This window comes from Rattus norvegicus, chromosome 12 (assembly GCF_021556685.1).
Source record: "Rattus norvegicus strain SHRSP/BbbUtx chromosome 12, alternate assembly SHRSP_T2T, whole genome shotgun sequence".
Lineage (NCBI taxonomy): Eukaryota > Metazoa > Chordata > Mammalia > Rodentia > Muridae > Rattus > Rattus norvegicus.
Window position 1 is genome coordinate 42,139,750 of NC_141545.1, and position 25,440 is coordinate 42,165,189.

Sequence of the window (25,440 nt, forward strand, 5' to 3'; positions counted from 1 at the left end):
AGCACAGACATAAACGCTCTCTGTAAACACCAGTGAGGCAGAGACAGGCACTCCTGGGAGCAAGGTCTCTATCTAGACTGGTGTGTGCTGGGTTCACGTGGGAGACCTTGCCTCAGGACGGAGGCGGAGGAGAGCAACCAAGGGTGATTTATGACGTGATGTCCATCTCTGTGCTCACACGCCCATTTGTGAGCTTGCACTCTTTCACAAAACACACGCACACACACGCAGACAACCAAAGCAAGGATGTTATTCTCCGTCCTTACATCTGAGACTTCTAATATTAATAGAAAACTGAATCTTCATTTTGCTTTACTTTTAGGGTTCTGGGTTTTTAACCATAAGATCTCACTATGTACAGAGACCTGGCTGTCCTATAGTTATCGAAAGAGGAAGAAAAAGAGGCAGGCATGGAGGCTTGTCCTGTCATCTCAGCACTCCTGGTGGAGACAGAAGGATCACCAGTTCAAGGTTGTCCATAATTATGTATGGAGTTCAAGGCCAGACCCTGACTCCACAGTAACAAAAGTAAGCATCACAGGAAGGTCTAATCTGTGTAAGTGTGCAATTTTAATTTGTACAATTTGTTTATGCGTGAAAAGGCCTTCCTAAACATGACACTTAACTAGATATCTTTAAATGCATTTTTTCCCCCATACAGAAGCCATCCACTGTATAAAAAAGTGAGGGCTGGAGCCATGACTCATGGGTCAAGAGCACTAGCTGCTCTTGCAGGGGTCCAGGCTAGAGACTGCCAGCATGGACTAAGGTGCACAGCTCTAAGGAGAGCCTCTGTGAGGACCAGGCACTCACGTGGTACAGAGACATGGGGACAAGACAACCACACTTTTATTAAAAAATAAGTAATTCTTTCCCTCGCTTGTGAGAGTAAGAAACTAGAAACCCTCTGCAATGGGTAATTAGGGTAACGGTCAACACCAACTCTGTTCAGCCGTTCTCCTAAGAGCTCGTCTCTAGCGGCTCAGCATCACAGGCGTGAGAAGTGGTCACAGTGCTGGGGGAGGCCACCACTTCAGATCTAAGTCTACATTCCAAGAGCAGCTTTATTTACAGTCAAGATACTATGACACAACTACATACTCATCAAAAAAATAAACTGCAGGACATTAACTACTATAATAATAAGGGCTCATAAAACCTAGGTTGGCCTCGAACTCTTTTTGACCTCTGTGTCCACTTGCTGAGCACCATCATGCCCCCCTTGGGTCAGAACTGTCCACTAGCACAATCCTGACTTGCTGCATTGGCCATGTCACCCGACTGGGAACAGGGGTGACATCTAGTCACATTTTCATGGGTTATTGTGATAATCAGAAAACTACAATCCAGGTGTAGTGGGTCAGCTTGAGTCTAGTACCCAAGAGACAGAGGTAGGTGAATCCCTGGACGCCAACTGGTGGACTGCAGTACAGCAAGGGGCACTAGAGAAAGCCTGCTGTAACACACACAGACACACAAGACACAAACGGAGTGAATGAAAGCCTGCTGTAACACACACACACAGACACACAAGACACAAATGGAGTGAATGGGTGAATCAACAGACAAGCACACAAAGCCCTTAAGGTCCAAAGTCTCTTGGCTAAGCCATAGGGCTGCACAGTATGGGGTTTACTTTATATGGGGTCCGTTAGGGGTCTGCTTTGTGGCTTTGGCTGCAAGGAACTCTATGTGGCTCCAAGCAAACCTCAGACTTGTGTGTTCCTCCTGCCTGTGCTTTCTGACTCCTAGGATTTCAAGGACATGCCAGCATGACAGCTCTGTAGAATCTCCGTGCGTGTGTGCGTGCGTGCGTGTCCATACCTGTCCACGGAGGCCAGGAGATAGACATGGGTGCTGAGAGTCAAATTCAGGGTCTGTGGATTTCCTAACTGCTGAGCCAGCTCCTAGCCCTATGGAAACGAGAACCAGGAAGATACTTCCTTTCCTGAACACTAAGAATGGAGCACAAACACCAGTGTTCCCTATTTAATGAACTGAAAGGGCAGTGCTAATATCTAACCTGAATTTCTGCCTATATCTAAGGAAATAAGTCCCAATAGTGTGACGTCTGTCACACACCTGCCTAGACTCCTCAAAACAGATCAAACAAAAGGGTAAAGAGCAGTGAGATGGCAGAAGGTCGACAGAGGCGAACTAAAGCAGCAGACAGGATCCTGCACTTGGAAAGGACGAGCAAGGGTGTCATGGCATGCACAGGTGCTGCAAACTTGAACCTGTTGAGACCATGGCTCAGTGTGAGGCCCCGAGAACACAGGGTCAGTGTGAGCACCTGGACACAGGTTCTTTCAGCTGACCTAGAGCAGGATCTCCATGGGGCCGTTAGTCTTCCACTGTTACTGGAAGGATAGCCCTGGGAAGTGGCAGCAGGGACCATGTAAGTAAGTTCAGAGCCAGCTGGCTCACATAGTGAGACTGTCTTAAACCAACACACATCTGTGTCCCAGCTCCTGGGGAGGCCGAGGATCAAGAGTCAGGACAAGCGCAGGCAACACAGCACAGCCCTTTCAGAAATGGCTGCAGGAAAGGGGCCCAGAGACCTGAAGACCCTGACGACAACATGCAGGAAAACAGCACAAGGAGAGGCAATCCCATCGTGCCAGGCTGTCTGTCACCTGTTCCTTGTTATTACCATGACGATGCTGGTTTCTTTTTTCTTCTTTTTCTTTTTCTGAATATTTAATTTGTATGGTCGCAAGACACTCTCACAGTAGCTGGACACCCAAAGGACGATAGAAATAGTCTGAAAGAGGAAATTTGCAAACTCGTCAGGATAAATTACACGAAGGCTTCTACATAGCAGCCAGAGACAAAGGTTAGACACTTCTTCCTTGGAAGGTGTCCCTCATTCATCTGTCACGCAGTTTGTTGCTCCAACAGCATACACAGCTCATTATCCTTCCTTTTGGCTCTCACTCTGCTAGCCTCCATTTTACATCCCTTCCGTAAGGAAAAGAGCGGATCTGTGTTCCTTTGCTAAGTGCAAAGTTCACATGCCAGCATGTGGGACGCAAGGGTTCCTCAGTGTTACTCTCCACACAGCGGCCAGCAGCACACGTACCCTTGAGCATTCGGTGGCTCCTGTTCCACTGTGGGAGTATGTGTGAGCTCAGTGACTCAACACCATGGGCTGGAGGGACACACACTCTCCAGTTAAGAGGGCTGGCCGCTCTTCAAAAAGACCTGGGTTCAGTGCCCAGCACCCACATGGCAGCTCTGGCCTCCTGCAGGTACTTGTATGCAAGGTACATGTGAACTCACACAGATACACAACATACACAGAAATCTAAAACAGAAAACTGGTTAAAAACAAGAGTTTTGCTGCCAGGTTTGCTGGCATATGCCCATGACTCCTAGGAGGCCGAGGCAGAGTTCAGAGTTCAAGGCCAGTCTTGACTACATAGTAACATTTTCAAAAAAGCAAGATGGGAAGAAACTACATTGTTTTTTTTGTTTTTTTTTTTTAAGATTTATTTATTTATTTTATGTACAGCATTCTGCCTGCATATGTGACTGCAGAAGAGGGCATCGGATCCCATGACAGATGGTTGTGAGCCACCATGTGGTTGCTGGGAATTGAACTCAGGACCTCTGGAAGAGCAGTCAGTGCTCTTAACCGCTGAGCCATCTCTCCAGCCCACTACATTGTATTTTATCATCCCCCAGCCACCTTGACCATACAAAAGGCTGGGCAATTACTAAACCAAATACCAAGCCCAAGGAGGAGGACAGAGTGGTGATCCAGCGAACCTCAGAGGAAGAATGACACTCAGAAGCTGTCCTTAAGCACAGCAGAGGAAACCAGTTTACAAAATGACAAAAATGGCATCTAGTGTCCTAAATAATCAGCAACAAGGAGTAATCAGGCTGCAGGTTCAAGTCCACGCTGTGCTGTGAAGGAGACTTAACAAAGCCAAGCCCTCAGGACGATGACGCACGCACGCACGCACGCACGCACCTCAACAAAGAAGACCAGATTCTCTAGGACTGCAGGCTGGGTCTTCACATTGCCGTCTTTAACTTCTAAGAGGTCACCCTTACATGTGCTGAAGACACCTGAGGGGAAGAGGGTTTTATGCTGTTATTCTCTGTAAGTTTTGATGCTTTTAGATGCAGAATCTGAAGATAAGTCACATAAAAACTTCATCCAAGTCGGGACTAGTGGCACTGGAAGTCAGAGGCATTATGAGTGCTCTAAGTTTGAGGCCAGCCTGGTCTACATACTAAGTTCCAAGCAGCCTAAAGCTACAAAATGAGACACTCTCTCAAAACAAAAACAAAAACAACAACAACAACAACAACAACAACAACAACCCAAATAAGTGAAAGCTACAGTGGGACAGGAGTGGAGCTATGCATCAATGCTTGCTAGCCTGCTCTAGGTCTCAGACCCATCCTCAGTACTACCAGAAAACAAAAACCAAAAGCTTCCCCTAAACAAGGAGTCAGGGCAGAGAATATAAAGTTAAAAGTCTTAACAACTAACGTGCTACAGGCTCCAAAATAAGAAAAGTAGTCTTAAAAATTATACCTGCTAGGGTCTGGCCATCAGCTAAGAGATCTGAAATACAGGTTATCATAAACTATAGACTAGAAGACCTGTGCCACTATGACGGGAAATACTCAGGCCGCCACTTGAGGAGAGCATTTGCACGGGGCTGGACGGGGCTGGAGAGATGGCCTGGTTACCCAATGAATGCTGTGATTACCAGCAAACAGGTGAAATGAGGCAGAGCAGAGTCCCTGGGGCAACAGTAGACCGGTCAGATCAATAGGCTGTGGGTTCAGTGAGTGGCCTTGCCTCAGAGAAGAAGGTGGAGTGAGGTAAGAGACACTCACTCTCCGGCCTCTGCACATTGATGCCTCCCTCCCATACAAACCCCACCCACCCACCGACACCCACAGACTCACTCGCCCATGTCAACTGAGACTATTAACTTCACACTGTTGAGCGGCTGACCAACTGAGTCTATGTAAGACTATACCCACTGACATCCCTGCTTACACTGGTGTCCAGGTACTGCTGTCTAAGTTTAGCTTTCAGGCATAAGCTATCGCATGCCTACAATCCCAGGGGAAGGAAGAAAGATCAGCAAGCCAAAACCATCCTGGGCTACACAGGAAGTTTAAGTTAAGTCTGGAATATACACAAAGACCATCTCAAACACAAAAAACAACTACCCTTAACTTTAAACAGTAAAAAATAATTTTTAAATTAAAAAAAACTGCTTATTAGGGGTTGGGGATTTAGCTCAGTGGTAGAGCGCTTGCCTAGAAAGCACAAGGCCCTGGGTTTGGTCCCCAGCTCCGAAAAAAAGAAAAAAAAAAAAAAAACCTGCTTATTATTTCTAATCCTTCCATAGGTTTATCTTTTTATACACTGAGCTACTGTCAGACACGCAAGCACAATTCAGAAATCTATGCTAAACACTTACCTTTCAATAGTTCTAGTAAAGATGCAAGACTATTTTCTATCCGTTCCTGTATATCCACTGTACCCTCTAAAATTGAAAAACAAGCAATCAACATTGGGTTGTTTCTTATTTTTTTTAAAAGAGAAAGCAGCAAACTGGGCATGGTTGCAGATAGCTGTGATGCCAGCACCCAGGACAGTAAGGCGCCAGACTGAGTTCAAGCCCAGCCCACAAGCTATGCTGAAAAGCCAGTGGGCTGGGAAAGCCACTTGTCACCATGCACGATTGACCTTGAGACCCAGTTGGTAAAAGGAGAAAACTGACTGCTCAGCTGTCCTGTGACCTCTCCATGAGCGCTATGGCACACACAGAGTATGTAAGGGCACATAAATCACAAAGCTCACAGTAGCAGGCCTGGACAGATGTACAGCTCTCAGAGCACATGAGGTCAACTCCCCGGCACACATTTCAGGATGCTCACAAAGCCTGTATCTCCAACTCCAACAGAGCTGAAAACTGTGATCTCCACAGGCACCTGCCCTCCCTGCACACCCTGACAGGCATGCACGCACACACGCACACACACAAAGTTGGTGCTGGAGAGATAGCTCACAGTTACGACTGAGCATTGGTGCTCTGGTAGAAGAGCAGGTTCACTTCCTAGTGTCCTCATGGTGACTCACAGCTGTAACCTCTTCTGGCCCAGGCATGCACATTATGCATAGAAACACACACAGGCAAAGCAGCCATACACAAAATAAAATAAATAAAGGAGCGACACTAAACTTAATACCAACAAGCAAGTCAGGAAAGGGTCCTTTTCCTGAGATGCAAACATTTAGACCCATATTGAAAGACACAGAGGCAGAAAGGCAGAAGTGCAAATGGAGGAGGGACAGTGACTGCTGCTCTGGACAGGGACTGTCGCAGGCTCCGTAGCAGGATTTGCTAGTTATGCTGCATTTATTGCAGATCCATCAGCGTGGTGGGACTGGGGATGGGGCTCAGCATGTGGGTATGTCTGGTTCCCCATAAGTTTACGGTTTTAGTATTTATGGGACTTACTAAATTATTAATGAGAAAGGTCCAGCAAGCACGGGCCTGTGCATCCTTACCTAAGCCACTGGTGTCGAGCTCGTACACATCACTGACAAGATGAAAGGAGTGGACCTGGCACTGACAGCAGCCAGAACTGAAGAACCTGCCCATCCTGGTGGGGACCGGCCCAAGGAAGGGGTACTGGAAAAAGAGAAAGCCACATCCTTAACTCAAAAAGTATGGAAACAGGACTTGTAACTACTAGATTAAAACCTAATAGAAGTTCATCCATGAGAACCCAGTAACTGACTCCCACAGTAACGAGGAAAAGGCCGTATGTATTAGCGGAGCATGGTGCTGTGTGCCTGCGGTCCCAACACTGAGGCAGGAGACTTCAAATTCAAGGCCATCCAGAATTCCACACCAAGACCCCCTCAGAGGGGAAAAAGGAAAGAAAAAGCCCTCACAAAGCTGTTTTGCTTTGCCTGACCAATGGGTTTAGATACAGCGATGCCCAAAATGGCCCAAGACTTTCCATTCCACTTTCTCTGTTATGCCAACAGTTGGTGGGATGATCATTGCGCATCCAACAGCAAATACTTCTTGATACCTGAATTTCCTTCTCAATGAACCGCTTCCCAGTCTCCACGGCCACTTCTAGCTGTTGGAGGAGCAAACGGAGGACGTCGACCCGAGAGGACACGCCGTTCTCTGACGTCTTCTCTGAGTTCCTTGGCTCCACGGGGTGGGTAAGACTTGGAAGGGCGCTGATCAGCCTCAATGTTAAGGAGCGAATTCTTAACCACATGGTCTCCTCCTCCAGGGAGAGCTTCTTATGCTCTTCAGAAACATTCCTTAAACAGAAAAATGCCCAGAGCGTCCATTTTACCCAGCCTGCTACCTTCAAAGCTTTGAGCACTTGGTTTCCGGTCAGGACAACGAAGTGCAGTTCCTGCCTTCCCCTGGGGCTCAGTCCAGCATCTGATTAGCACCTGCCTCACAACAGTAGGCTGTGCATGGCAGTCTTACCCACAGGTCATTTCCCCACAAGGAGTATCTGCTCTGAGGATTAAAACATGAATGATACACAAAAGTTTAAATGCCAGACAAACAGGGTAGGTAGTAAAAGTCCAAGTTACTCAAACCCTCAGGAGTCCACAGGCTCACAGACCCCTTCAGATTTCTCCACACACAATATACAAATGTGTGACTACACTGGGGCTCAGCCCAATGGCACAGGACAAGCTCGATGGTATGCTATTTGTAAGGCGTGGGCTGAATTCCAAGTAGCACCAAAACCCACAAATATATAAACATACCCCAAATCCTAAACTGGTGGCAACCATCTTCTGTGTGAGGCACAGTCTCTCTTTACACCCAGCTGCCTCTCTTCCTGAGAGCTGGGATTAAAGGAATGGACGGCATTGGCAGAGCTGTACTGATTTTGAGCCGCATTTATTTAGTGATAGATAAATGCTGTAGCATGCTGCAGAAGGACCTGTTTTGCAAGGTCAGCCTTCAGCTGAGGCCTGGCAGCTTGGACTCCAATCATTGCTTAAACTAGAGCAGCTCCTGTGCTGTGAGAGCTCATCATTAGTATATGGTGAATGTCTTTTCTTCAGGGAGCCTGGAACCTTGGTGTATGCTGAACAGGGTATGGCAATGAAGCGGCTGCTAAAAACCTCGTGCACCGATTATCTACTTGCCCTGAGCACAGATAGCACAAACTGCACAGTAACACCATTCTTCCTGCCTGCTGCCTCCTGCTGCCTCTTGGATGGAGGGATGAGACATCAGAGCCCTAGACATTCCCTGTCCCTTCACATATGGCTGGGATGAGCCGTCGTGGTGCCGTATAGCAACTACACACTGGCTTGCAGATCTTTCTGCCAGCTTACTTGGTGTAGTCTTGGCAACCTACAATCAGTGTGTTCAAAGCCTTCAGACACGGGTCTTACATGTTTGTGCCCTAGCTTCCTAGTGCAGACACGCTAAAGTAAATTATATGTTGCATTTTAAACTCCCCACTGAAAGGCTATACATTTCACACGTCACCTAAACACAAGGCAAAATGCCCACTCAGCCTTGCTGACCACAACCATTCATTCATCTCTGCGAGAAAAGAAGTCATGCTGTAGTTAGAGCCTCACCTAAGTAGCTCCTAGTTAAGTGAGAATGTCAATACAGATGAAGAAATGAAAGGGTCTTTAGTCTGTTCCTTTTCTTTCTGAGTTAGAGTCTCATGGCACCCATAAAAGACCTTGAACTCCTGATCCGTCTACATCTCTGCCTCCCACATATTGGACTCCAGCAGAGTGGCACCGGATCAGGTGCCATGCGTGCCTCGTTAGAGTCCAGGAGATACTGTCTCAGCCTGTCCAGAACGCCTGTGGGCATGAGTCCTTGTATGTGTAGGTGTATGGGGTACACACATGGAGGCCTTCCCCACTAGGAAAGACACAAGAACTGAACTCAGGTTAATGGCAAACCCTGTTACCCATTGAGCTCTTGGCCCCTTCTGACCACTTTGCAGACTGTGCTTCTAACCTATGTGATCAGAGGCCGGCCACTCTATAGGACAGCAATCTGAATGAGCACGCTCGAGTGGGTGGGATAAAGAGTGGGGGCGGCTTCCAGTGGCTGAGGAGCTGCTTCTCAAAGAATCACTGGAGGTTTGGTTCCTCTCTCACTAACACAGGGCCTCTTGTAGCATAGGCCTTGAACTTGCAGTGCAGCTGGGGATGACCTTGAACCCCTGATCCACTGCCTCTACTCTCACAGGTACTGGACCACAGGTGGCCATCGGCATGCCAGCCTCTGAGAAAGGCTTTAGACCAAACTGTTGGTTACCAGCATACATGTAAACTGTTGGTTACCAGCATACATGTAAACTGTTGGCTACCAGCATACATATAAACTGTTGGCTACCAGCATACATGCAAACTGGACCCAGAGATCTCAAGTCTCTAGATCCATGTCACAGTGAGCCCGGTTCTTAGCCAACTGCTCTGGAATTCTCTCAACGCTCAAAAGCACAGGCAGAAAGGTGCTGACAGGTCATGTGAGAGAGGCAGAGGCAGGGACAGAGACAGGGACAAGGACAGGGACAGGGAAGGCAGCAGTGAACAGACACTAAGGTACACTCATGACCTTTCTCTCGGGTCCTCCAGCCCCACTTACTCCCACGAGAGAGAAATGTGGTGCCCGAAGTTCCCATCTTCACCCTCGCCTCAGAGCCACAGGACCAGAGGGAGCAGTGAGCTCTAAAACATCCTTGGGAAACAGACCAAGCAGAGGCCTGGCTCAACTACTTGTTGCAAAGTGGGCAAAAGGGCAGCACACGGCTTCTTGTCTCTCAGTTTTGTCATGTCTGGGCTATTCATGTCTGTGTGTGGCTTAGAATAAGACATCAACTGAAAGTATTTTTACCTTTTTTTTTTCTTCCTGAAACAAGGTCATATTATATAGCCCTGGCTGTTGTGACACTACAAGATGTAGACGGCCCTGGCCTCAGAGAGTTCTGGCCTGCCTCTGCCTCCAGGCAAGAACAACCATACCTAGCTAATAAACACTTATCTTTTGGATTGCTCAAAAAATAATAAACATATACTTGTGTATACACACATATATTTGCACACCACATACATATATTCTCTCATACACACTCACCCACATACACACACCAATTTGTCAATTTGCCATAACCCTTTAGAAGCTAACAGATTAAAATCCTTTCTATCTGCCAGCTTGAGATGATGTTAGGAAAAGCCAGCATGTCTTAAAGGTGTTACCTTTCTCTACAGTGCCTAAGGAACTGCATCATGTAGCCTTGTATCCACTTGGAGCTCATGCACGCCATGGACAGGCCCAGTCTTAGCAGTCCTAGCGGACGGAATGTGCTGTGTACCTGTTCTCTGATTCCAACGGTGAACACGTGTATTCGTGTAAAAAGGAATCTTCCTTAAAAGGTTTGGATTCATCCCAATTGTTTGCTGCTGAGTTCCTCTTACCTGTCTTTTGGATCCCAGCTGAAGAAAACGTCCAAGTCTCTGTTGTCTCGCAAATCCTCCCATGGAACATCATCTTCCTCTGGCCTCAGGTTCATGGATTTGATGCTTTCTGCTAAGCTAGTTGATCTGTAATACAGAAGGTTTGCTTAGACTTTACCGCGAGGGAGGGATGGTGGGACAGAGTGAGAGGGTTTGGGGGGGAAACATGAAAGACTGTGTATGCCTAGAGGCCAGAGGTCTACATCAGGTATCCTCCCCTGTCTCTAGCTACCTTGTGTTTCGAGACAGATTTGTCACTGAACCTGAACCTCACTGTGCGGCGAGGCTGGCAGGCCAGTGAGCCCCAGAGAGCCTCCTGCAGCACTGGGCCTCCTAGCACAGGACTGCAGCATGCACGGCCAAGCCTGATTTTTTTACATGGATGTTGGGGATCAGAACTCAGATCCTCATACTCACTACAGATGCTTTACCTATTGAGCTGTCTCCCCAGCTCTAAAGTTTTATTTTATAACAATATAGTCAGAAAAACATTGGCCAGGACTTTCTTCTAGAAAGAGAAAAAAGGATTTACTGTAGAAAACATGGTCTCATATGAGGGCAAGCGAAACCAAGACAAATTATGGCATCTCACTACCTAGCAAGCAGACGCTAGCAGAATAGAGTGGGTAAGCACCTGGATGGTCCCCAGGGCAGACCGATTTTCTACTGAATCTGAACTCTCTATGACAGGGTCAAGGTTCTGAATCTCCCTATCTTCCTGTCCTCCTTTTTCCCTTAAGTCTGCTACTGACAGCCATGAACATCTGGTCTATCCCCTCACTCCCCCGGTCTCTCCATCAGGTACTCACATGTTTGCTTCAAGTAGAAGGTCTAACAGCATCCGTTCAGTGCGCACTTGTGCAAAGTGGAGAGAATTATTCAGCCTGTTCCTAAAAGCGATAAACTCTGGGATCTTCTCAAATGCACCATATTTGTAAGCTTGAATAATGTATTCTGAGGTCTGAGAAGGAAAGACATCACTTTGGTATAAATAGTCCCTGAGTCAAGCAATGTAAGCAACACTTGCCAGCGAGCTAAACATTAAAACTAGAAGCAAGGCTGGCCTAGTCTCTGAAGATCTGGGCCACACAGCGCAGCCCCAGCCATGAAGAACATTCCCTTTCTTTCCCTCGTGTAGCAGCAGGGTCAGTGTCTCCTTTACTATACAGCTAGCTCTGAGGCTGCTGCCGCCCTCTCCAGCCCGGACTTAGCAGTCAGGTGTTCCATGACGGTTGGACCTAGAGGATCTATCACATCAGCCAAGACTCTGGCGAATGTCAGAGTCTGTTAGCTCTGCTTCTAAGATAAACTGCGCTACATTCCAAGATTCTAAAGATGCCATACTCATACAGTCATACCCCACCCAAAATGAAAGCACTCTCCTTCAGAAAGACACTGCTCCCGGGTTGGTTCTCTCTGAATTCGGTACCAGACACAAGGTGATGAGCTTTTCAGCAGGACAGAAGACACCAAACAAGAGACACCAACAGGAATGTCATAATGGACTCTGAGGAAGCCATCAAGAACCAAGTTTGCTGAGCACACAAACTGCTCAGTCGCCGTAGACAACCAAGTGAAGGGAGCGCTCCCATGTACGTGTACCCTAACTGCAGATTAAAATAATCAGATGAAACACTGCAGAGCAGAGCCAAGATAGAGAGAGCTACACGAAGTCCTGGCACACAGAAGCAAATCTCAGGGAAGAACATTTCAGAGTGGGCCTAGGCCACCAGGATCAGAAGACAGATCACCTCTTTGGGCCAAGGGAAGTGTTTAGCTGAATGCTGATGTCTGCCCCAAAGGCACTTTCTAGAAAAGCTATTCTTCGCCTAGCCTTGGCTTGCTTGCTCTGCCCCCGTTTCCACTATGCCTGAGTAATGTGCCCAGTAGAAAAATAGGCCAATAGTCAACAACGTACCCTCTGATACACAGCCTCGCAGGGTTCATTTCAGGCCGTGGGGCTGCACCACGGGCGCTAAGTCAACTGCATTCGATGCGGCTTTTAAACCCCCAGGGGACACCTCGGCCAGCTGTTTGCCTGCAGTATCTGGAGAGATTAAAGACGGACGGACACAAGAAAATTAAAAAGATTATGTGTGATCCTGAGGGTTTAGGACTGCCTGCCAGCTTAACTGAGGACACTGGCATGCCCCATCAAGAGGCCACACTTATCACAGACTTCTCTCCTATAGTCCCCAACTGAGAAGACACAGCGGGGCTAACAGTCAACCCTTGCAATGGAACATACAGCTTGAAAATATTTCCAACTAGCCAGGATGGAAACAAGCCTTGGGTGGTTCCGGGAAGACTGCAGCTCCAACAGGAGACCCAGCCTTCCTTCAGGTGGGGGCTCAGTGTCTGAGCTCCCATAGAACTTCACCTGAGAAGACAGACAGCAGCACTTACATGAGAGTGGCAACCAGGAGAAAAGTATAATGTGGGCAAGCCAGGAGTGGCTACAGTGTTTTGTGTCTCTCTTTCCCTGTGACAGCCCTCCTCAAATGCCACAGTACATACAGTGGCTCTGCAGAGCTAGCCAAGGGCCCAGGGAGCAGTAGCAGGAGGCTGAAAACATCCCTGCTGAGGTTTGGCACCTCATGGGACACAGGCAAACCGGATGCCATGTGCACTCTAAAGACCGCTGACCAGAGCATGCATCTACACCTACTACCATGCTTCTGTGCCCCAGTGAGGCAGGTCAGACTCCACAGGAATCCCTGAAATGAACCCTGGGCACTGTGAAAATGAGCAGAGCACATGGGTATCAGACCTTAAATTATGACCAATGTGAATACCTAAGGTAGAGACTTCAAAGAAAAATTTGAAAAATACCCTTATTTTTATTTATGCAATGTGTGGATCTCCTGGACCTGGAGTTATAAATGGTCCTGATTCACCCAACACAGACTCAGGCCCTCTGCAAACCCAGTAAGCTCTTAACCACTGCCCTGTGTTTCTGTCCCCTAAAAGGGAACTTTTAAAACTACCTGACTTTTGGCAGTGAGAAGACCTGACAGTGACACCTAACAAGACAGCAGAAGGACCATCCAAGGGTAACTTTCAAGCCCATAGCACGGAGCTACCTCACAACAGCAGACAGCAGACCGCCTATTTAAGAAGTGCTTTGTTAAAGAACTAATTAGGACGAGAAATAAATTAGTAGCCCAAGGGAAAAGCGTTTGGGGACTCCCCAGAACAAAGGAAAGTTGGAGAACTTGATGCCAAGCATCGCAGAGAGCTACACCACCAGGCGCAGGGCTCCTTTTCCTTACCACAGATCCAGGCATCATCACTGCCTCTGCTCCTCACAGAGGGTCTAAGTGAGAATGGTTAAAGTAGCCCCACTTAAACTCAAGGAGGGAACTGTTATTCCCTGATTAATGAAATGGTAATTTATCAAGCTCAACATCATGTAGTTAGCAATAGTAGTGATTCCTGCCACAGTCAACTATTACCAAAACACTGACCCCTCTGAGGCCAGGCAAGAAGACAGACAGCACATGGGCTAGCTTCACCTACATTGTAAGACCCTGCCTCAAATTTTAAGAGTCTTCAATACATAAAATGTCCTTAACCCCTTCCTTATGCAGAAAGAAGAGCTAAAGTAATGAAGGATGAGGAAACAGTTCTTTACACATTCCTGAACATGCTGTGTGGTCCCAGGTCTACCACTCGGCTGCTATTAACACTGGAAGCTTAGCCCAGCATACAAGACACGGCTAGTCTCTTGGGGGAGCCCACACCTGTGAAGAACAGGCCTGCGTAGATGCGGAGACCCTTTTCTCTCCCAGACACCACCCTCCGCAGGACAAGCACAGACAGCTGATGGTATGGGCTGAGGCAGAGGCCAGCCTTCTCAAGGATCAAAGCTATCCTCTGCTACCACACCTCCAGCTCAGAACACACACTGCTCAGAAGTGCGTCTGCCCTGCTTCTATATTCTTTAACGCATCTCTCAAGAAGCACGTGGAAGATAGGGGTGACTTTAAAGGAAAGACCTCAAGAGTACTGGCCAAGATGAGTCCCAGATGACCACTTCCTCACCAAGCTTGATGACACTGAAAGACCAGGAATAGGAAGCTACAGGCTGAACCGGGCATGGCCAAACTCTAGGAAGTGAGGCTTAGCCACACACAAGAACAGCAGCAGTGACCACTCTAACGACCAGCCTTCTCTGCACACTAGCTCTTGGACAGTTCTGCAAGACCATCAACAGAGACCATGTGGATTCCCTGAAAGGACTTTAATCAAGCGGGACCAAGTGAGCAGCAGGGAAGACTACATTCAGCCCCCACCTCAACTCTCTCCCCAAGGCAGCTCTAACTCACTGGCCCTTAAATGCGGAAGGGCGGCTGTTGGCAGACATAGAGCCCCTTGCTTCCCGTCTTGGGAAGCCTCTGGATAGCAACTGAAACACAGAGCTGAGAGATGTCAGATGTCTCAGTCTTTTAAAGCCCCAATGAAAATGTCATTTCCAACGGTCAATTACAGACACGTACACTGAACAAATTTAAACCTCTACCTAGCGGTGTAAGGGGGGCACCTGTCAGCTAAAAGCCAGGGCATGGGTACTGTGTGGTGACCCTATGGGGTGCCCTCTGAACACCCTAGGCAGACAGTCAGCAGCAAGCCACAATGCCAGTGGGTTTCACTTACATCTTTCTGGTTGGAGTGGAAAAACCTGAGTGCGAAGTTACAGGACTGGGAGGCAGCAGCGTACTGACCCAGGGATGCAGCGTATCGGGTCAGAAGGTAGCTAGGGAGCAAGAACAGAGAAACACCGGTCACCTCTTTCTGCTGTCAAATACTAGGCGCCAAGCTACTATGGCAAAAAGAGAGCAAGGCATTAAAAAAAACCCACCAGCAGAATAACCTCGCTCATAGGATCAAATTAAAAGAAAATCAACAGAGTTCTTTCTTCACGCCTTGATAATAACTGGAACAGAAAGCTAGAAAGAACACATTCTCTTCCTAAATTCGAATAACCACATAACATAGCCCAAACTCAAACTCAAAAGGATGCCTTGGGGCAGTGGCAACAGCAAGGGGGTAGAATAGTGTTCACAAAGTCTGAAACACACCCCAGCAAAAGAGCCCAAGCCTACCTCAAATGACAGCTGGCACTATCTCTGGGAAAGCATCTGACCACTTTAAAGTGGTGAACTGGGGAATGCCCGGAGATACAAACCCTCCCTCTCTGACTAGTGTTTGGAGCCCTGCACTGCTACAGTCTACACAAGTGAACCTCCGGCTCTGCAGCTGACTGCTCAGTATCCAGAGTATATACTACCAACCCAATGGTGTCGTGCTGGATGTGCTTGGCATCAAGGCTGGAGTAAAGATCCACCACGGGTTCAAATGCACCCAGCACGCAGTAGATTCGAACAAGCAGCAATTTGAACTGAGCATTGGATGGGCTGTGGGTTAAGCCTTCTTCCAGCAGAGTCAGGGCCTGCCACACAGCAGTCTCCTCACCTAGAATCAAAACACATTGTCCACTCAGCTTTAAGAGCAACCAATTCCCTAACAACAATGAACCTTGAGTGAGTGTGGATGCACAACAAGTTTAGATACGGACCTGGGATCAAAACAGAAAATTCCCCTAAGTCCATGAGTAGTTATGTCAGTGCTTAAATTTAAATGCAGCTGTGAAAAAAGTACAGGAGGCGTATATCTTGGAAAGGTAATCATGGAATCTCAGATTCTGAAAAGAGAGGGACTCTGAAGAGGATGCTAGTAGCTAGCCTACCACTAAGGGACTTTCCCCATAAGACAGACCCTACAAGATAGTATGTCAAGGGGCTGGGGATTTAGCTCAGTGGTAGAGCGCTTACCTAGGAAGCGCAAGGCCCTGGGTTCGGTCCCCAGCTCCGAAAAAAAGAACCAAAAAAAAAAAAAAAAAAAAAAAAAAAAAAAAAAAAGATAGTATGTCAAGCCATCATTTTTATTCCATTTGTAATTGTACTAAATATATCACATATGATACATAAGAAAAACCCCGCTATTAGGAAGAAAGAGATGGCTCAGCACATACAGGTGCCTGCCACCAAAGCCTGCAGAGGAGTCTGACCCCTGGGTCCTACATGGTGACCTTTACACATGAGCCATGGCACACATGCCCACACATGTATACACACAACATACTTAATGTTATTTAAAAAAAGGAAGCTGAGGGTAGAGAGATGGCTCAGTGGTTAAGAGCACTGACTGCTCTTCCAGAGGTCCTGAGTTCAATTCCCAGCAACCACATGGTGGCTCACAACCATCTGTAATGGGATCTGATGCCCTGTAATGAAGACATATGTGTACATTCACCACTCATATATATAAATAAATAAATTTAAAAAAAAAAAAAAAAAAAGGAACTGGGCTACAGTGGCACAGGCCCCAGGAGGCAGAGGCAGGAGGCAGGTGATCCCTGAGGTTGCGGGCAGCCTGGTCTACAGAGCAAGTTCCAGAGCCATGGCTACAAAGTGAGACCCTGTCTCAAAAACCAATTTTCTAAAAACCATTTTTTAATATATATATATACTTTAACTGAATAAACAGGGCTTTTCTGTTCTGTGGGGTTGCCCATCTGCTTCTGAATCAGTGTTGTTATATTTTATCTCTAGAGTTGTTTCACAGTGATTATCTGCTAGGCAGATGCATTTAGAAACCCATCAGGTAGCTGCTGATTGAGAGTCAGGCTCATCAGAAGGTAGGAAGAGCTAGGCCTAAGGCCCCGGTGTGCAGTTTGCACGGGGTGAGCCTCCAACTCTAGCAAGCTCAGGAGCTGACACGATCTCCTACCTGCTTCTCTCCATATGTCAATGAGCACGTGAACAGCGAGGAGGCAGTAATAGTCAGAGAACTGCAACTCTGTCTTCAAGCAAGAGCGCCCTAGAAGGGGAAGAATTACACCTGTGTTAATAGTCACTCATCAAATGCTGCCACAGGAGGATTTTGTTTGCTTTATAAAGAAATAAAACGACAGGCAGTTAAGAGGAAAAGGGAAATAGCATGAGTACTGAAGACAAATACAAGCCTTATAATAACTGGGGATGCTTGCCTTGTGTGCATGAAGACCTGGCCTCCATCCTCAGAAAGAAGGGGACGGATGGGTGGATGGATAGGGGGGTGGATGGATGGGTGGATGGATGGATGGAGGGATGGATAGGGGGATGGATGGGTGGTGGGGGTGGAACAACACAAACCAAAGGCTTAAAGGAAGCCACACTCAGTTGGAATGGGAGTCGGGGGGAAGGTAGACAAGCCAGCCACAATGGGACCATCTAAAGAAGTCTGAGGTTAAGGAAAAGAACCAGGGCCCAATCTCCCCTGGCAAGCAGTTCTTATGGACATTAACATCAGATATGTCCAGCAGAGCAAACCCTGTATGAGACGCGCCTGCACCTGCACTGAACACTGCCTTGCAGTATACACTACTCTGCTTCACACAGCCCAAGTGTGAAAATCCTCACAAACCACGAATCCACTTAAGCGCCACAGTACAGCCCAGCTGCTGAAAAGGAGCAGAAACCATCCAACAGCAGAAGTAAGAAAGCTTCTGAGCAGTAATGATATAGCAGGGGCACGTGATGAAATATGCCTGACGTGTGTGCTAAGCGTGTGCTCTGGGGACCCTACATACTGACTTCTCGGTCTCAGCCCAACTGAGGGGGAGGGGACACACAACACATCTGTTCAGCTACTCACCAAACTCCAGTCCGTGCTGGTACCGTAACATCAATTCTCTGACCACATCCAGCTTCTGGTTCTTATCCATGCTGTGGTACAAGCCGAGGAGCCTCGTCAGCTGCACAACACACAGATGCTGCTGCAGGCCTCGGATGTCAGCCGGCAGGGCAAGCTTATCCTCTGTCGGCGTCGACAGTGGAACAACTCCGAGGAGCTGGTTAATGAACTGCAGAAAGGACGGACAAAGTGCACTTAGGAACCAGAGGTGCTCTGTGAGGGGCCGGACAGATGGCTCAGCGGTTCTTTACCCTAAGTGCTCTTCCAGAGGTCCCGAGTTCAATCCCCAGCAACCGCACAGTGTCTTACAGCCATCTATACTGGGATCTGATGCCTTCTGGCACGCAGGCCTAGGTGTACATAGAGCACTCATATACAATAAATCTTTTTTTTTTTTTTAAAGGACTGCTGCACTGTGCCATCTCTGCCAACAGCTGTTAGTTGATCCCTGGCACATGCAGATCACGTGTAATGAATGCATACATGCCACAGGACGGGAAAGCAAGAAACCACAAGTTCAAGGTCATCTACCCACTGCTATACACACGAAACCCCTTTTTTCCACCCCATTTTACTGTAGGTATTGTGGGTGTTTTGCCTCATTTGCCTGTGCACTATGGAGCGCAGTGCTATGGGGACCAGAGGAGATGCTGCTGTGAGCACTGCAGATGCCAGGGCTGGAGTTACAGGTAGGTGTGAGCCACCATGTGGGTGTCAGCAACCAGCCCTGCGTTCCTAGAACAGCCAGTGCTCTCCATCACTCCAGACCCCAAGTGACTATCCTTAAAAAACAAAACAACAAAAGGAAGGAGGAGGAGGAGGAGGAAGAGGAGGAAGAGAAGGAAGAGGAGGAGGAGGAGGAAGAAGAGGAGGAGGAGGAGAAGGAAGAGGAGGAGGAGAAGGAGGAGGAAGAGGAGGAGAAGGAGAAGGAAGAGGAGGAGGAGAAAAGGCTAGGAGAATCACGGGACCAGTTTCCCGTGCCAGCAGGGCTCCTCTGAGCAAACAAGCCTTACTGTGAGGGGTCCCCTGAGACTCCAACACACCAGGTAAGCATAGTTGCTCAAAGGTGAAGTCACACAGGTTTCATCAGAGTCAGTAGGAGAGAAGGAGCATTCCTCAGAGCAGTCCTGCCACCCAGGACGGTCCGATCCTACAGTAGGACAAGAGCCACTGCCCCCACCCACTGCCCCCTGTTGCTCACATGTGCTTAAGTGATGGGGTCCACATGGCCACCTGGACTCTACCTTCATTTCCTCCAAAACAAACTCCACTTCTGGAGGATTCTGACTACTTCCTTTTCCTCTCTGAACCATCTCTTCCCTCCTCTACTCCCCCTTCAAGATAGCCATTCATACATCCTTCCCAGACCAAACTTTCCACTCAACTCTTTTTCTCTTTTGAAACTTTCAAATGCTCCTAGAACCCAAACTCTTTCCTGTATTTTACAATTTATCCAAGAGGCTGTATATAGATAGGTCTGAGTCCTGTACACAAGCATCCCAAGGAAAAGTTCCACTTAGACATGGAGTCTTTCAGAACCCCAATGACACGACTGACTTCTTATTAGGATCCAGGACTAAGGCATGTACTCCTCATGTGCCCTAGACAGTCACCCAAGTAAGCTGGAGGAGTAAAGACACGGTACTCCACTGCACTCAGTCCACTCGATCCTTGTGGGGAAGAAAGGTTGTCACACAGCATCAGCCTTGGTGACGCAGCATGGATTCCAGCACTCACAGGTTACTAGTAAGCGGAGGGTGATCACTAGCTTTATCCATGCCCTATCGCTACCCTGGTGCACTGTCCCACCTCAGGAACACTGCTCTACGGTGGGCAGAGGTCTCCAAGTGCCTAGCTCTGGAGCACACACTAAACATTGAGTATGAAACAGTCTAGGGACTATGAGACTATGGGTCTAGGGTTATGAACTACTTCATAACCAGTGTGTCCCCTTTGTTAGTTGAACCACCTTTTCACGGGGGGTCACATACCAAATATCTTGTGTATCAGATATTTACATTATAATTCATAACAGTAGCAAAATTACAGTTATGAAATAGCAACAAAATAATTAATTTATGGTTGGGGATCACCACAACATGAGGATGTGTATTAAAAGGTTGCAGCATTAGGAAGGTTAAGAACCACTGGTTTAGAGCACAGGGTATGGCTCTCCCACAGGTAAAGACCGAAGCAGTCAAGGCTGGCTACATACAGGAGGCAGCGTAGCTTGGCCTCAGACTGTTCAGCTTCTAGATGAGAAGCTGGCCCAGCAAAACTGCTCACTCCGATCTCAGTGTTAAAACGTAAAGAAAAAGCACCCTGGGCCATGTGATCCTCTCTCAGAAAAACAAAAGTGAAGTAAGTCCCTGTTGACAGGTGACAAATCTGAGCCAGCCCTACTGTTGGCGAAAAGTCATGAGTGGCTCTCCGCTGGTCTTAGACCTGACTTACAGGACGTGACAATGCCAAACATTATGGCTGCAGTCAGTTACTGTACCGACTCCTCCTGAACTAGTGTGTAAGCAGACACTTCAGCCATGAGCAGAACCAACGAACACGTACTTGTGTGCACTGGGCAGCAGGCAAGAGGTCAACGAACACCTTCAGGTCTGTGAAGCAACATGGCTTGTCCCCGAACTTCTTGAAATACTGGAACATTAACTCTTCTGGGTCACCTTAAAGAGGAGGACACTAAATTACCCACAGACTGAGGCAATCTCTAGAGTGACACACATATCTAAAAGGCTGTTTTATTTAAATTAACTTTGTCTGAAGCCAGGCACGGTGGCACACAACTTTAACCCCAGCACCCCATCTCAAAAAATAAAATGAGGGCTGTTTAAAAGCACTGACTGCTCTTCCAGAGGTCCTGAGTTCAATTCCCAGCAACCACATGGTGGCTCACAACCATCTGTAATGGAATCTGATGCCCTCTTCTGGTGTCTGAAGAGAGTGACAATGTACTCATATACATAAAATAAATAATTCTTTAAAAAAAAAAACTGGTGAAACTGGCAGTTTCTCTTTAAATTGGGTGGACTAATAGACACTAATATGGTGAGAAGACGAGTGTCTAAACGCGCACCTTCAGTAACTACTGTCAGGTGATGAGCACATTAAGCATGCTGAGAACAAGGCCCACACTCGGGTGTGGCCGCCCCCCTGCTCCAGGGCTCCCTGCAACCTCAGTCTCTTACCCAGTCTGAACTCGTCGTTGCAGCCTTGGCTCCGAAGGCGCCTGATGAGCTCCAGCTTAGCTAGGTGTGGGCCCCGGACATGGCGAGAGCTTTGTGATGCCTCTGTTATCCGGTCCTCTATAAACTTCACAGCATCCTCTGCAGAGCAGTGTACTTCCCCTTCTAAGGAGCTGAGAGGAAACACAAGGCACCATTGCAGCCTCAGGTCAGATGGATCTTAAGAAACACCTTTCGATATCTATGAATAACAACAGCAATAGAGGAATGGGGACAGCACTCCAATGACACAGCCTCTGCCTGTAGGAAGCAGCAGGAGACAGCAAGGTCAGCAATGGTTGTGGGTCAAGACCTTGCCACAAAGGGCTCCCAGCACCAGGGGGAAGAGGCTGACAGACCTCCATGAGTTCTAAACCAGGCCAGTCTATATAGCTCCAGGACAGCCAGAGCTACATAGAGACCCTGTCTCAAAGACACAGAGGAAAATTCAAGGGCCAGCAGTGTGGCTTAGAAGGAGGTCTTCTGCCTCCCATTCTCAGGCACTTCCAGCAGGGCTTGGGGGGGGGTGTGTGTGTGTGCAGGCCCAGTGAGCTAACAAGTAAGGTCAAACAGATGTGAGAAAGACATGAGCCTGATCTAACAGGTAACAAGCTACCAAATCATGCTTGGCCTTGACTACAGGGTAGTGAGGATAACACTGTCAGAGGGCCTGAGAGCCTGAGCAGCTAGCTCAGCTCCACGGCAGGGCACACAGGAAGAGGAGGGATGCACTCCACAAGAGATCCTCTGAAACATGTGATGGCACACAAGGACGCACGCTTTTGGTTTGGTTTGGATTTTCCAGACAGGGTCTCACTGTGTAGCCCTGGCATCCCATAACTAACTCTGGAGACCAGGCTGGCTTCACACTCAGAGATGCACCGACTTCTCCTCCTGATTAAAGGTGTGTGCACCACACTTGGTTAAATGAAGCTTTTGTAAAAAACTACTTTTTAAAGATTCAACTTTTAACTTGCTTAGTATTACCTATAAAAAAGGGGAAAGAGTGGGGCTGGACAGATAGCTCAGGGATTAAGAGCACTGGCTGCTCTTCCAGAGGTCCTGAGTTCAATTCCCAGCGACCACATGGTGGCTCACAACCATCTGTAATGGGATCTGATGCCCTCTCCTGGTGTGTCTGAGGTACTCATATACATAAAATAAATAAATCTTTTAAAAAAAGAAGGGGGGGGGTTGGGGATTTAGCTCAGTGGTAGAGTGCTTGCCTAGCAAGCACAAAGCCCTGGGTTCAGTCCCCAGCTCCGAAAAAAAGAAAAAGAAAAAAAAAAAAAGAAAAAGAAGGGGGGAGAAAAATTCTGTAATAACCCAATTACTATCAATAGTGCAGACATTAACGCATTTGAAATTTCTGAACCAGTTTAAAAAAAATAAAAGACTTACATCTACTACGTATGAAAGAGGATTTTAGGGATGAAGACACATCAGAATGTCTTCTCTAATCCCACTTGTACGGTACACAGGGCTGACTTAACAAAGGACAGGAGCAAGTGGGGAAGCAAGGTACTATCAGGAGTTATTTTTACATTGATAGGTCAAGTGGGACTAAGTGCCACATGGGGACTAAAAGGAGTCTTCCAGGATGTATGTGTTTATTGCAGTAAAACAAAAAAGTTATTTTGAAAGGAATGTATTATTGAATGATAAAATACTGATGCACGCACGTGGCAGTCCTTCTGCTCCATCACAAAGCATCTCTGTCATCCAGACACGCTGATTGATACATGCCTGTAACCCCAGCACTCAGGCTAAGGCAAAACAGCAGTCCTGTGCCGGGGATATGGTTCAGTGCTGCCCAGACCTGCCCTGGTGCCAACCCCAGTGCACAGAAAGAGACACTGGAACTCAACAACCAAGCCCTTCACTATCAATACAACACGTGGGCTGAAAGAGACGGCTCAGCAGTTATAAGCACTGGCTGCTCTTACGGGGGTCCGGTTCCCAGCACCCACATACTGGTTCACGCTTGTCAGTAACTCCCATTTCACAAGATTCAATGCTTTCTCCTGGCCTTCCTGAGCACCAGGCACAACCTAGTGCTTATATATAGACACACACACACACACACACACACAAATGCTGGCAAATCACTAGTAGAATAAATGACTCCCAAAGTCCAATGAAGCGTGCAGCACACACATCACTGCTCGCTTACAGGGAGATGAAAGCATGAGGATGTAAAAGTGGAAAGGTGGCACTTACTGCTCCCCTTCTGCAGGAGGCGTCCAGGCTTCTTCAATCAGTCGAAAGACAGAATCGAAATAAGTCAGATAGAACTGCCAGTCATCTGAGCTAAAATCAGATGGAACGATGCACACAGGATTAAACCCACATTGTGACAAGGCTGCCTGAGGAACCATGACTGCAACCGAATTTCTACTCATGCCCTCCATGTACCAGGCACCCCCTCGCCCCCAAGGCAGCAATGCAGAGACCCAGTGGACTCTAAGTAGAAGCTGGGGTGGTGAGCGATACAGCAACTCAATGTTCATCCTCAAGACCCAACTCAGCCAGCACTGCCAAGGCACCGTTAGACCTTACCCCGAAATAAATCTCACTGCAAACTTCCAAAACACCTCAAATATGCCCAGACCTCTCAGGACACAGGCCAGCATCAGTCTAGGCGCCTAGAAACCTTCCCAGGTTCTTGGCTCACGAGCAGTGCCATCTACTCACTTTTTCAACAGGAGGCGTCGGGAAAGGGCGTTGCACTCCGGCCACTTGCTCAGTTTCTTGTACATGGCCATGCATTTGTTTTCCCGACTCTGAATTTCACTTGTCAACTTTTCTACAATAAAAAGTATGAAAGTTGGTGGGTTGGTTTCATGTCTCAGAATAAAATCCAACCACAGAAAAGACAACAGCACATTTTCCTGCTCCTACAAGAAGATGCTGGCTGCCCTTGAAGAGGACCAGGGTTCGGTTCACAGCACCCACATTGCAGGACATCCCTACTGTCAGCAACTCCAGTTCCAGGGAATCCAATAGCCTCTTTGGCCTCTGTGGTGACTATACACTCATGATGCAGACATGAATTCAGGCAAAACACCCATCCATATAAGTGTAAAATGTTTGAAAGACAGACAGAGAAACTCACTTTTAGGAAATACGAGAACAGACGCAGGTGTGATGGTGTATGCCTAGCTGCCAGCTTAGGAGACAGAAGGCAGGGAAGTTATTTCGGACGCTAGTCTGAGCCATATAGAATTCCAGACCACTCAGACCCATTTGTACAAGACTGTCTCCAAAATCCAAAAGGGATAGTTTTGTCAGGCATGATGACTCTGGCCTGTAATTCCAATATTTAGGAGCCTGAGGCAGTAGGGTTGCTTTTCAAGGCCAGCTTGAAGCTCCATGTGGAGATCCAAACCATTCAGGGCTGCAGAGTTAAGACTGTCTCAAAAAACTAACAAGGCAATGGTGCTGGAGAGGTAGCTTAGAAGAGCTGTTGCTTTTGCAGAAGACCTAGGTTTAATTCCCAGAACCCACATGGCACCTCACAACCATACCCAGCAGGATCTTCTGGCCTCTGTGGGCATTTCCCGCATGTGTGCACTCATGCACCTAAACAAAACACCCACAGATAAAGGCTGTAAGAACAAGCAACTGCAGACCTGTAAGAGGGTTGGAGGCCCAGGATGCTCCCTCTCACATATCTTCAGTCTGAAGTCATGAGTTACCTTGTTAAAAAGAGTTTAACCCAACCCACGGTGGTGGTGCACACCTTTAATCCCAGCATTCAGGAGGCAGAGGCAGAGGCAGTTGGATCTCTGAGTTTGAGGCCAGCCTGCTCCACAGAGCGAATTTCAGGACAGCCAGGGGTATACCTGTCTCAAAAACCATAAAATAAGAAGAAAAGAAGGTTTAACCCAGGAGTTCTCAGACAGCACAAACTCAATGGAAAAAGATGGGGTTGGGGAGGGGAGG

At 47.7% G+C, this 25,440-nt stretch overlaps 1 protein-coding gene across 3 annotated transcripts in view; it reads right to left on the reverse strand.

Moving 5' to 3' along the window:
* The window catches only part of Naa25 (N(alpha)-acetyltransferase 25, NatB auxiliary subunit), a 52,168-nt gene that overhangs the window by 3,885 nt on the left and 22,843 nt on the right, over positions 1-25,440 (reverse strand). Inside the window, exons 8-23 of one of the 3 annotated variants that reach the window (XR_015634092.1) lie at positions 24,190-24,301; positions 23,716-23,805; positions 21,460-21,629; positions 20,825-20,937; positions 18,221-18,428; positions 17,315-17,404; positions 15,817-15,997; positions 15,179-15,278; positions 12,441-12,569; positions 11,332-11,483; positions 10,484-10,609; positions 7,084-7,327; positions 6,551-6,674; positions 5,457-5,522; positions 3,980-4,077; positions 2,654-2,764 (exon numbers count right to left, since the gene is read on the reverse strand). Coding sequence is in view for 1 of the 3 variants with exons in the window: in NM_001413582.1 (NP_001400511.1) it covers positions 2,654-2,764; positions 3,980-4,077; positions 5,457-5,522; positions 6,551-6,674; positions 7,084-7,327; positions 10,484-10,609; positions 11,332-11,483; positions 15,179-15,278; positions 15,817-15,997; positions 17,315-17,404; positions 18,221-18,428; positions 20,825-20,937; positions 21,460-21,629; positions 23,716-23,805; positions 24,190-24,301 (1,985 nt within the window). In the remaining 2 variants the exon portion in view is untranslated. 3 annotated transcript variants of the gene reach the window in all.